The 13,437-nt window shown below is 38.3% G+C and overlaps 1 protein-coding gene across 1 annotated transcript; it reads left to right on the plus strand.

The window, feature by feature from the left end:
• The first annotated feature begins 579 nt into the window (after window positions 1–579).
• LOC128602143 (interferon-induced GTP-binding protein Mx3-like) lies at window positions 580–9,293 on the plus strand. Its single transcript, XM_053615725.1, has 14 exons — window positions 580–1,713; window positions 1,829–1,884; window positions 1,975–2,171; window positions 2,416–2,553; window positions 3,107–3,261; window positions 3,346–3,484; window positions 4,358–4,556; window positions 4,636–4,714; window positions 5,329–5,451; window positions 5,528–5,660; window positions 5,904–6,062; window positions 6,835–6,911; window positions 7,733–7,951; window positions 8,356–9,293. The coding sequence occupies exons 2-14, from the start codon at window positions 1,829–1,831 to the stop codon at window positions 8,578–8,580; spliced, it is 1,899 nt and encodes a 632-aa protein (XP_053471700.1). The 5' UTR covers window positions 580–1,713; the 3' UTR covers window positions 8,581–9,293.
• The last annotated feature ends 4,144 nt before the right edge of the window (window positions 9,294–13,437 follow it).

A 13,437-nucleotide genomic window follows, 5' to 3' on the forward strand; every position in this document is an offset into this window, starting at 1 on the left:
TAAGTGGAGAATAAAAGCTTACTTTTCTGTTCAGTCATCTTTTAACATTCTGTTGTTACCTCAGTACCAGATCAGACAGGCAAGGTTAAATGAACGTCTGTGAAAAAATATGAATGTCTGTGAAAACTTGAGCTGCTTTCAGGTCAATAATTTTCATTAATGCACGTGATTGGCTGCAAAGAACAAAAACAAACGAAAATTTGCCAGAGAAGACATGATGACTCATGTTTAAAACACTAGACTCACTGAACCACAGCCAGTTTTTATGAGTCATGATTGAACCCTGACCAGAATAAAGCAGTTGCAGAAGAAGAATGAGTGTCAGTGACATAATACTGTTATAATACTGTAACGTGGTTGGGAATTCTAATCAAATAAGAAAATAAGATATACAAGGAATTCTTATGATTCATATTTTCATTAATACATTATTACTGTCACAATTTTACATCTCTACCAACTGAGCCAAACACATAACACAAATTCCATGTTGGAAAATCTGAGTCATATTCTGTCTTTGGTCAAATTGAAGTCAGGAATAATGTGCCCGCATAGTGGAAATAGTCTGAGGCACACCATGGGAGAGAGCTGATAACATTTAGTGATTACACTTAATAAACAACCTCAGACTACCAGCTGTAGAGACTCTGAAGTCTGTTAGAGGTAATGTCAGATTTTATCCATACATACACACAATGCCTTGTAAATGTACTTTTCCCCCATTTTGTAGTGTTACAACCTTGAACCTATAAATACATTTCCTAACTCAGAACTGGTTGGTGGGTGCTGACAGACCAATTTTTTACCAATTCACTGCTTCATGGAAATGGTAGAGCTCATGGAATGTTCATACACTTTCTACCAGTTTCAAAACCTGTTTCTACTATAGGTTACAAAATTCTGAGTTCACCACCAAGAGCTGTACTCCAACATTTTACAAGCTGAAACTTATTATTAATTATACCACAATACTAAATTCTCCAATCTGATTGGTCAAAAGGTGTTGATTCATTTTCTCTAACAGCTGACAGTAGTGCTGCCTGTAATACACATCACAGGTTTATATTAATGCAGGCACTTTAATATGCATTTGTGTCTATAGCTCAACTTACACTGGGACTTGTATGACAGACACTGAACAAAAATGTGCTGATGTGGTGAAATTTTCTGAGGAGACGTTCATTTAGCATATTTTGTGTCTCTTGCACTTTATGTCAGTCAGTCAGATGGAAAACAGTAACTTTAAGTTTCCTAAAACAGGAAAATCTTCAGGACAGGGGGAGTTGTTGTTTCTCTGTAATATAATTATCTTGTTCATTTCAAGAGAAAGAAAAAAGAGAGACTGGTGTGGGAACAACTATTTATAATGTTATAGCTGTTATAATGCGATAACAGGAACTAGCTTGTTAGTGTGGTTACAAAAGAAATAAATCCTTTGGGACATTCTGTTACTGGAAAATCATCAACTGCAGTGATAACAGTAATGTCACACATTAGAGAGGCCTAATTAAAACTTGGAAAGTCCAAACAGGACATATTGGAAAATCCAGATATTCATATGTTTCACTTTTGGTTTCTTAACTTATTTCACAAATGTGGGCGTTTTTTATTACAATTCTCCATCCACATCCACATTAGAGGTATGGCATATGACTTCTGGGTGTGTGCACATACATAGAGCCTTTGCAAAATCAAGTTGCTGTACACAGCTAGGTAAGTAAAATACCTTCATTTCTATGTTGTGAAAGTACTAAAAGTTATTATTTCTACTTGTAAAAAGCATTAAAGGAAAGTTACAATATCTATACATATGGAATTTGTTTCCTAGATGATGGAGAGTGAACAAGGAAGCTATGAAGGCATTGCTTATACTGGGGAAAAGAGGTCAGTGTGAATTTAATGTGATCAAGCAGTCATCAACTTGTGTGATTGTCACACTGATTATAAAACGTGATGCCTTTTACTTATCCACAGTAAACCAATGGAAGGGGTTTTCCATAGCCATTTAGAGGAGAGGGTCCGTCCTTATGTTGATCTGATTGACTATTTGAGACTGATTGGAATTGAAGAAGATTTGGCTTTGCCAACTATAGCTGTAATTGGAGATCAGAGTTCTGGAAAAAGCTCTGTGTTGGAAGCACTATCTGGAGTGCCATTGCCCAGAGGAAGTGGTGGGTTGTTTCTCGTTTCTCTTACAGAGTAATAAATATATTACATTACATATATTACTACTTTTGATTTATCATCACATTTGATTTGATACATTTTTCTAGGATTTGACAGTTTAAAAAAATTCAAGCCACAACATTCTCACTTCTTTTTTTACACACAAGCACTTTGGGTGAAATTTGTCTGTTTGACGTTAGGAGAAGTAGGAAACTAAAGCTGATGTATAATGTGCTTTTTCAACTTTAGGTATTGTGACAAGATGTCCACTGGAGTTAAAGCTGAGGAAGATTAAATGTGGTGTTCACTGGCAAGCCGTAATATCTTACAACGAACAATTCATTGAGTTTGATGACCCATCACTGGTTGAGGGCTACGTTGAAGCAGGTTGGTAAAATTACTGGGAGTAATAAAATAAAGAGCTAAAGACAAACAGATAAAATTCCTTTCTTATGGTTCTGAAAGAGGAACCTTGCTGTCAGGTTCTGCTTTAGAATTTCTATCCAGTGGTGTGCTTTAAGAAAGATTTCTACATTGAATTAAAAAAAATCTATTATCCATCAGTTTTTAACCCTCCTATTATGTTGGGAAAAAAAAGTTACATCCATTATGTTATGGGTCAAAATGACTTCCACAGATATACACAAAAACAGCAAAGAACAGCTTAAAAGAGTAAACCTTTATTATGGCTTGTCCGAGACAAGCCATAAGAAGAAATATTTGCATATAAGTTCATGACCCTAAATGAGGAAAGTCAAAAAATTTCAAAGAGAAATATAGAGATTGACCAGTATTTCAGACATCTTAAATGTGTCAATGGGTCCAATTGGCCCATAACATAATAGGAGGATTAACCTATCACTTTCTATGAAGCTCATTATCATAAATCATTAGAACTACATGTATAATTCTTTTAATACTATTTACATCTCTCTAACAGCCCAGAATGAGCTGGCTGGAGAAGGTGTTGGGATTTGTGATGAACTCATCACTCTGGAGATCATGGCTCCTGATGTGTGTGACCTCACACTGATCGATCTCCCTGGGATTACCCGAGTTCCTGTAAAAGGTCAACCGGAGGACATAGGACATCAGGTTAGTGTAAACTGTGATTTGACCCTTTTTTCTAACCATATTAAGGATATTTAATGTAACTTTGCTTGTTTAATTTTTGTCTAGATCAAAAATCTCATACGGAAATATATAGAGAAGGACCAAACTATAAATTTGGTAGTGGTCCCATGTAATGTTGACATAGCAACCACAGAAGCTCTGAAAATGGCACAGGAAGTGGATCCTGAAGGAAAAAGGACATTGGGTAAAGTTTCAACCAAGCTACTTAACAAAAACAGCAACATTATTATGCTTATTATGCTTATGCTTATTATGCTTATGCTTATTATGCTTATGCTTATTCTTATTCTTATTATTATTATTATTATTATTATTATTATTATTGGTGTTGTTGTTGTTGTTGATGATCATAATAATAATAATAATAATAATAATAATAATAATGTAGATATAATTATTATACTTCTATGTGGGCCCATAGAATGCTTTGTGCACTAAAATTTGGCACACTTATAGAGGACAATCTCAGCCATAGCAAAATGTTTACAATAATAATTCTGCCAAGCAGCATTGTAGTAATGTGAGTGCACTTTCCTCTAGTTATTTGGGTCATGTTTAGTTCAACAGATACCATGATGGTAATTTCCACTCTATTGCGACCTCTAGGGGTACTATACTTCATAAATTAGCAAAAGTAGTAAAAGTCTTCATGATGTAACTTGAGTGTTCTTGAGTTTTGGTTTACAAATCAGGAAGTCGACCATTTTGAATGTTAAGAAAAACTGTTGTTGTTTTTTTTGCTTCTTCACCTAGAAACTTTGTCTAATCCTTGTGAAATTTTAACCATTGCATTCTAAAAAAATATGGATTTTTGATATTCAGCATGCTTAGTCTGTAACAAATTTGATTGCAAAGTCACCAGACAGGAAGTGAGGCCATATCTAAGCAACGACTTGACATAAAGCCATTAGATTTAGCATAACTCTTTAAAACAAGCGAGAATGGTCCAAATTGCAGCTATATTATTATTATTATTATTATTATTATTATTATTATTATTATTATTATTATTATTGTTGTTGTTGTTGTTGTTGTTATACCTTTTTTATTCTAACAGCTATTCTCACAAAGCCAGACCTTGTAGACAGAGGAACAGAGAAAAACATCTTGGATATAGTCCGAAATCAGGTCATTCCCTTAAGCAAAGGATATGTCATCGTTAAGTGCCGTGGCCAACAGCAAATTGATGATAAAATCTCTCTGTCTGAGGCCACTCGAGTAGAGAAGGAATTCTTCAGACATCATGAATTCTTCAAGTATGAAGAACTTGTTAATTTTTTGACATTTGACCCACTTATAATAACTGGGAACTTACGGTAATTTTTTTATTTCCAGTTGCCTGTTGTACGAGGAGAAAGCAACTATTCAGTGTCTTGCCAGCAAACTGACTCAAGACCTGGTTGATCACATCAAAGTATGTTACAGCTCTTTTTACACTTTTTTTATACTGTTCCTTATTATTGTGTTTTAATGTAAGGTAGAACAGTTTGCCAATATGTGCAGAAAATCAGTAAAGGCAGTCATGAATGATTGAGTACTACAGAGGGCTACTAGATAACACAAAAGCAATCCCCACTGACAGCTGGTCATTATATTAGATGGTAGGGTTAAAATATAACATCTATAGCTAGAATAACAGAGTAACTAATTTACCTTATTCATGTTCCTTACACCTGTGACTGTTCACATGCGCCATCTAAAATCCCTGCTGAAATGTTATGGATATGTCAGTGAAACTGACTGAAAAATATAAGCCCAAATGAAGCTCAACTGTAGGAGATGTTTCACTCTGTGTAATTATCTGATAGACATGAACACATGACATTACATGACTCTACAGTCTGAGCTAAAAAAGAATTTTGTGGAAAAATGCAGACCTGGAAACACGAAGGTTACATGATGACTGCAATGGGCATACTTGTCAAAGGCTGTGTGACAAACTATTAGCTCAGCAATTGTAGTTTTTCTGATCTAATTTTGCTGTTTGTTTATGTTTTTTTTTGTTGGTTTTTTTTTTTTTTTTTTTAGAAATCGTTACCTCTGATCTCAGAGGAGATCAAGAAGCAGCTGTGGAGCTTGAGAAAAGAGCTAAGTCAGTGTGAAGCTGGTCCACCGCTGGACCCACAGAAGAGGAAGATCTTTTTTATTGATGTGTGTAATTTTTTTTTAAATCCAGAGCCTTATATTAGCCTGGCTATATCTTGTTCATGGTTGCTTGTTCTTTCAGACCTTGACAAAATTTAATGATAAGATCAACCGCTTGGCATCTGGGGAAGTGGTCAGCAATGACAACTTGTTTGTAATGCTTCGGTCTGAATTCAAAAAGTGGAAAGATCATCTTGACAACACAAAGGCATCATGTGAGTACACAGTCCTCATATGCAGAAGCCATGCCAAATCATTTTAGTAATTTTCAAGCATCAAAATATATTTTCTAAAAAAGCACAAACTATGGCATTGAGGAGCAAGTACTTCTAATAGACTTTGGCTAGTATTGGTCTAGAGCAGCTAAAATAACCTTGTGGAAACTCTACTTAAATGATGCCTATTGATGGGAACTGATGGGGAAGTTGATTTTTGGTCAAATTTTAAACCCAATGCAGTCCACAAAACAGTCCAGGAAGTGGTGAGTGAATATGACCTGAAGCACAGAGGACGTGAACTGCCTGGGTTCAGTAACTACAAGGTGTTTGAGATGGTGGTGCAGAAGCTTGCGATCCAGCTAACAGGACCAGCTATTGAGACACTCAGGGTCATCAGAGGTAGGTTTCCACCACTTAACCTTCACGACTTTCATTCGTTAACTTTCCATCAGTTTAGATTTTATGTTCACTTGGTTTGCTGGATTACAACCTTCATCAGCCCAGTAATGGCTCACAGCCCATTATTTTTGACACCACTGATGAATGCAATCCTTTTCTTCTAAGTTTATAAGGTCTCAGATTCCAGTTTAAATGAACCAGGCAATTCGCACTTGACTAATGTACAGTATACTGGAGCAAGAGCTTTCAAGGACAAGTTTGGGAATAGGAATATCTCATTTAGACCAAATAATATTTACAATATTATGTGTACCATCACACATAGGACATATATAGACATCTATGATACGTACAAAAAGATTCAATAATTATATATGTATTGTACTTCTGATCAGCTCTAAAAATGTGTGGCAAGATGACATCAGATCAGACAGTTCCTATTTATAGAAATTTACCACAATGGTGCATAAGGAATAAAACACTGGGAAGTGTTAATATAGGAAAATAACCAACATTGGGATGGTGAGATGTGGCATGATGCAAAGCAGAGCTACTGTTACCACCACTGAGGTTAAGTCTTCAATAACAGCACAACCAAAAGTGTTTTATTACTATTATATCATAGCAATTTGTCTCACCAGCCTCTCTTTTTTTATCTCTTGAAGTGAATAAGGAAAAAATGCCACATGTTGTATAATGCCTTTTAAAGGCCACAAGAAAACAAAGCATTGGTGAATGTAGTAATATATTGTAATAATCTTGTGTGTTTCAGACACCATTCAGAAAGAGTTTTCAGATGTATCCAAAACCTGCTTCCTCAACTACCCTTTCCTCCAGTGTGTTGCTACGGTAAATATAATTTTTAAGTTATAAAGCATTTGTATCCTGAAAGTGTGAAATATTTCTGAAACAGTTCAGTCCAATCATAGTGAAGCTCTGTAATCACATACAGTCCGGTCCATAAGTATTTGGACAGTGACAATGTTTGTAATTACAAACAGTGGATTTGAAATGAAGTAATCAAGGTGTGACTGAAGTGTAGACTTTCAGCTTTAATTGCTTTAACTGTTTAGGAATTACAGCCAGTTTTGCAGTCCCTCCATTTTCACAGGCTCACAAGTAATTGTACAAACTAACCATTGAAAATATTAGGATTATGTTTAATACTTGGAAGCAAACCCTTTGCAGTCAATGACTGCCTGAAGTCTGGAACCAATGGACATCACCAAATGCTCAGTTTCCTCCCTTGAGATGCTTTATCAGGTCTTTACTGCAGCTGCCTTCAGTTGCTGCTTGTTTATCGGTCTTTCTGCCTTCAGTTTTGTCTTTAGTAAATGAAAAGCATGCTCAGTTGAGTTGATGTCATTGAACATTTAAGAACATTTATTTTCTTTGCCTTAAGAAGATCTTGGGTTGCTATCGTGGTAGGTTTTGAGGTCATTATCCATCTGTACTGTGAAGCACCGTCCTATCAGTTTTGCAGCATTTGACTGAATCTGAGTAGAAGGTATAGCTCTAAACACTTCAGAATTCATCCTCCTACATCTATCAGCAGTCAGATCAATAAACCCCAAGTGACCCATTTCCATTTGAAAAATATGAAAAATTATGAAATTGTATCACTGTCCAAATACTTATGGACCTGACTGTACTTACAATTAATATCCCAGAACAAGATCGACAACATTCAGTCAAAGCAGGAAGCCAAGGTGGAGCAAAGGCTCATGGAGCAGTTTGAGATGGAGCAACTGGTCTATACTCAAGATGGCATCTACTTCAAGGCCTTGAATGAGACTCACTCTGCTGAGGGACAAAATGCTTCAGAAGACAACTTTGCTGGGTTTGACAACAGAAACAAATATCCTGTTATGCTGCAGGCGTATTACGAGGTATATTTTAGCAGTTGAGCGGTTAATGATCTATATGCACAAATCCAAAAGTACATTTGGCTTCATTCATAATTATTATTATAGATATATTTAAACAGTAGAGCATGTATAATACTCAGATCAAATATATTGCCTGAAAACATTCTGTTCTTAAGATAGTTTTAATTATTAAAAAATAGTTCTCATAAATACTTACTGTATTAATATTATTTTGAACTACATTGCTTTCTATCTCCTAATGTAGACTTTTGCCTCTGGAATTTGATGCTATGCATCATTGTGACCAAAACTAATCTACAAAATGTTTAATGTTTTACAAGAGATGAGAAAAATACACATCCATTAAACATTTAAGTTAAAACCTGGAAATTTTGAGTTATAGAGATTTTTCCCTCTCCTGACAGATCGTGGTGCAGCGCTTGGCTGACCAGGTGCCCATGCTGATCCGATACTTCATGCTGAAGGAATCCGCTCAGCTGCTGTGCAGTGAGATGCTGGGATTAATGGACGGTGCCAATGTGGCCGATGCCTTGCGTGAAGAGTCGGATGTCAGCAGACGCCGCATTGACATGCAGAACCGCACGGACCGTCTTACCCTTGCTCAAGACAAACTCAGCAACTTTGTTTAAAGCAACGGGTTACTTTGTAAAACTATATAGCAGGGTTTTACATCCTTTCTAGTTTAACACCTGAATCAACCTATCAGCTAATTACATTTGACCACTGACATCACTGATCTACACAAACAGCTTTTATATTTCACAGAAGAGGCCTTTTGGACATTAAGGACATGTTTGTCGGTTGTTGTTTATTTAGATATGCTACATTCTGAAGTTTTTCAGATTGAAGATATATCAGGAGTTCTTAGTTAATTTTAGTTAAAACGTGTAATTTTTGCTGAACGTTTATTCTTTTATACGTTTCATCTGAAATGTCTGAAAATCCTTTTCTTGTCCCTAAGAGTAAAAAAATTAGTAGTGTCTTACAAGCTTTTAAATGCACACATGATTGAGTTTTATAAGATTTGATATAAGTGTATATAATTTGTGGTTTTTAACATTAACTTTACAATAGACATGCATATATTTGTACTAATATTGTACTAATATTATTCTTTTTTTTTTAAATTATACTAATACTTGTGCTACACTTTTCTAATTTTTTTTTTTTTTAAAGGAAACCAAGTATCATGGCTGTTCTGATAATTACCAGAAAGAACTTGACAAAAATAGTATAGTGTTGTAATAGTATAGTGTTTTCTGCCTTTTTTCTGGCCTCTTACCTTTAATGATGATTTATTTGTAATAAAAGATTAAGCTTAGAAGACCTAGCAAATTGCAATGTACTAACTGTGCCTTGTTGAATTCTGTTACATCAGTTACATTCAGTTAAATCAGTACAGCAAAACCACAATGAACACAATTCAGAGTGATGACTTAACTACAGTGTAGGCTGATAGGTCTCCATCCGTCCACCTATTTTCTGTACTGCTTATCCTACACAGGGTTGTGAGGAGCCGGAGACTCTGGGCACAAGGCAGGGAATGGGGTGCCAACCCCACAATCGGGGCACAATCATGCACACACACACACACACACACACACACACACAATACAGACAATTTAGACTTGCCAATCAGCCTACAATGCATGTCTTTGGACTGGGGAAGCAAATAGGAATACCCAGAGGAAAAGCACAAGGAGAACATGCACACTCCAGGCACACAGGGCAGAGGTGGGAATAAAACCCCCAATCATAGATCTGTGAGGCAAACCTGCTAAAATTAAATTATAGATTGATAATATTAAAAAATACTCTCAATCTTCACAATATACAGCATTATAATTTAGCAGTTCAAAATGTATGCAATCTGTTTTTTTGGACAATAAACCATGTTTTATCTTGTCCTTCGGGATCCCCACATGGTTGAACAGGAGCACCTGTGCCCATTACGTCTATAACGTATTGCCTCAAGGTTAAATGAATGCCCCTAAATGGATTGAACTGTACAGTATATATAGATGATTTATTAATCATAACCGAGACAGAGAAAGAACATTTAAACACTTTAGACAAGATACTTAGGAGAGTTATAGAAGCAGGCCTCAAACCAAGCCTAAAGAAAATAGAAGCCTGTAAAAATGAAGTAGACTTCCTACGCTTTGCATTAACAGGAAGAACTAAGGGTATATCACAGACCATAAAAAAAACCTAGAAAACCTCATAGAAAAACCAACGAGGAATAAGAGAGATGTACAGAGCCTCATGGGGCATCTACATTTCATTGGAACAATCTTCCCCAATTTTGCAAAGATAGCAAAAACCGATTTTTGATGTGACAAAGGGAAACAGCTTTATGTGGACAGACACAGCAGAAAAGTCTCGCAAAAAGCTGATAGATGTGGCATTAAAGTCAGGACTATTTGTAAGGAAAAAGTCTGATAAAGCACTACACATTGAAATTGAAACTAACGAAACTAGCACTACGATAATCTGCAGGAATGAAGGAGAAAATATGCTTCTTTACTGACACAAAAGTGGCCGTTGAAAAAAGTATAGAATGTGGTTCAGCAGCTGAAGTACTTGCAATTTCCACCAAAAGATTATTATCCCTGAAAGCTGTAACCAGAGAACAACCCATAATAGCAAACATGCCGTTAGGAGAACTCACTAGATTTACTTTCAACACGTGTTTTTGTTATGGTTTATGTACCGTCTCTGCCCCTGAATTGTAATTGGGTGTTTCCCGTATGTGTGACAGCATTGTTTTCAGCTGTCTTGTGTTTCACCCCTGATTACGTATGTCATTTAAACCCCTCGTGTCTCTTTGCACTTCACGTATTATTGAGTGTTATCACCATACCAAGCTCTTGTACCTTGTTCCACAGTTTGATTCATGTTCATTGATCTAGTTTCTTGTTACTCGTTCTCGTTTCTTGCCTTGCCTAGTTTATGCCTGTTTGTAGATCGCCTGACACGTTGCCTGTTTTTTCGACCACGCTATTGTCTCATGATTTGGATTTGTCTACCTGCCTCTCTTTATTAAAAGCTCTTTTCTGCACTTGCATCCATCCTAACCTTCATTACGAAGACTACGTGACAGAATACTACGCCTAACCATGGATGCAGCAGGAAGATGGAGGAGACATCATACCAAGGTAGTAAGGAACACCCTACCGATACTCAACTCGATTGAGCTTCCTCAATGGGTAACCATGGATCCCCCAGAGCCATATGATGGATATTTTGGCTACCCTGAGTATTTTCTCTTTGACTGCCAATTGCATTATTTGAGCCTGACCAGAGGCAGTGGCTAGGGTTCATTCTCTCCCAGCTTGTTGGCTAAGCCCACCAGTGGCCAGAGAGTCTGGCCTGTACAGAATCCAAGGGTCTGCACAATGTAATGTAACTCAGTGGGACTATTAATAAAGGAGTTTGGGAGTCCAGAGTACGCCCACAACCTGGATGAGTTTTTTGGGGAAGGCCTGCCTCATAGATAAATATGGATTGCTGTTCCCCACCTATTATAAGCAGGCAAACTGGGTGACCTCCTCCCCAAAGATCCTGCCTAAGACCCACTATGTGGTCTCAGCAGCCGAGCTCCAGCTGGAGGTCAATGTGGCAACCTCCTCCCCAGAGCTCCAACCTGAGACACACGAGGTGGTCTCACCTGTCGAGCTCTAGTCTGAGTTCAACGTGGTGACCTCCTCCCCAGAGCTCCAAACTGAGACCCACAAGGTGATCTCACCTACTGAGCTCCAGTTGGAGGTCAATGTGACGAACTCATCTGCAGAGACCTGGTCAGAGGTCAACATGGTAACCTCCTCCCCAGAGCTCCAGCATGAGACACACGGGGTGGTCTCATCCCCAGAGCTCCAACCTGAGACCCATGAGGTGGTCTCACCTGCAGGGCTTCAACATGAGACCCATGAGGCGGTCTCATCACCAGAGTTCCAGAGGTAACCTCCCAAGCCATGTTCCTCTCTGAGGTCGAAGAGACAACCTCTCAAGCCAAGTTCACGTCCGTGTTGGACAAGGCGACCTCCAAAGCCACATTCCCATTCGAGGTCAACGAGGTGACCTCCCAAGCCATGTTCATGTCTGAGGTCAAAGAGACAACCTCTCAAGACAAGTTCCTGTATGAGTTTGAAGAGACGGCCTCCCAAGCCAAGGTCATGTCCGAGGTCGATGAGGTGACCTCCCAAGCCACGTGTCTGTCTGAGGTCGATGAGGCGACCTCCCAAGCCATGTTCCTGTATGAGGTTAACAAGGTGGCCTCCCAAGTTAAGTTCCTGCTAAAGTTCAAAGACACGGCCTCTTAAGCCAAGTTAGTCGATGGCGGATGACTCTCTGCTTTCCTGCTCCACTGAGGATGACACTGTGCCTTCCTGCTCTGCTAAGGATGACACTCCACCTTCCTGCTCCGCTGAGGACATCCCCCTGTTTTCCTGCTCAGCTGAGGACGTCCATCTGCTTTCCTGTTCCGCTGAGGACGTCCATCTGCCTTCCTGCTCAGCTGAGGACGCCGACCTGCCTTCTTGCTCAGCTGAGGATGCCGCTCAGCATCCCTGCTCAGCTGAGGACGCCGCTCAGTCTCCCGGTTCAGCTGAAGACATTCTGACCAGAGGGCCAGGACCACCAGGGGAGGGGAGTGTGTTCTGGTGCTCCATGAGGAGTGCCCTTGGGGGGTTCCGTCACGATTTCCTCTCGAGCCAGTGCTGCTGCATGCAGCATGCTCGGAAACTGAAAGCGCGAGCTCGTTACATGAACTCTTAGCAAACACACGCTTTTGGGTCTTCAGTGACATTGACTTTGTTTACTTTTGACACGTGCTTTTGTTATGATTTATGTCCTGTCTCTGCCCCTGTATTGTCATTGGTTGAATCATGTTCATTGATCTAGTTTCTTGTTACTTGTTCTCGTTTCTTGCCTTGCCTAGTTTATGCCTGTTTATAAATCTCCTGACCCTTTGCCTGTTTTTTCGACCATGCTATTATCTCATGATCTGGATGTGTCTTTATTAAAAGCTCGTTTCTGCACTTGCATCCATCCTAACCTTCATTATGAGGGCTACGTGACACTACCATGTGAATGTGGTCACAAGGGCTGATGCACACATGCAGTAAAAAAGATTAAAAAAGATGATCAGATGCGTCACCCAACAACCAACACTATTCTTGGAGAATTAAAAAGAATGGACATAAATATCCCAAATGCAAGAAACATATACAATGAAATAAAATTAGATTGTGAAGCGTGTCGAAGAACAATGACAAATAGACATGTAGATCGTTCCAAAATACCTGCAGACTTTTATGGTCAGCAAATCAGTATGAATTTTGCAGGACCTCTCAGAAAGCAGACAAAGAATAAAAAATTTTATTTCTTACTGATAATATACAATTTCAGTAAGCACAAAATGATATGGCCATGCAAAAGGGAAACTGCTGAAGTAGTCCTTACCTGTTTAGAGGAATGGGTGAAAC

Source organism: Ictalurus furcatus, chromosome 26, assembly GCF_023375685.1.
Source record: "Ictalurus furcatus strain D&B chromosome 26, Billie_1.0, whole genome shotgun sequence".
NCBI classification, from domain to species: domain Eukaryota; kingdom Metazoa; phylum Chordata; class Actinopteri; order Siluriformes; family Ictaluridae; genus Ictalurus; species Ictalurus furcatus.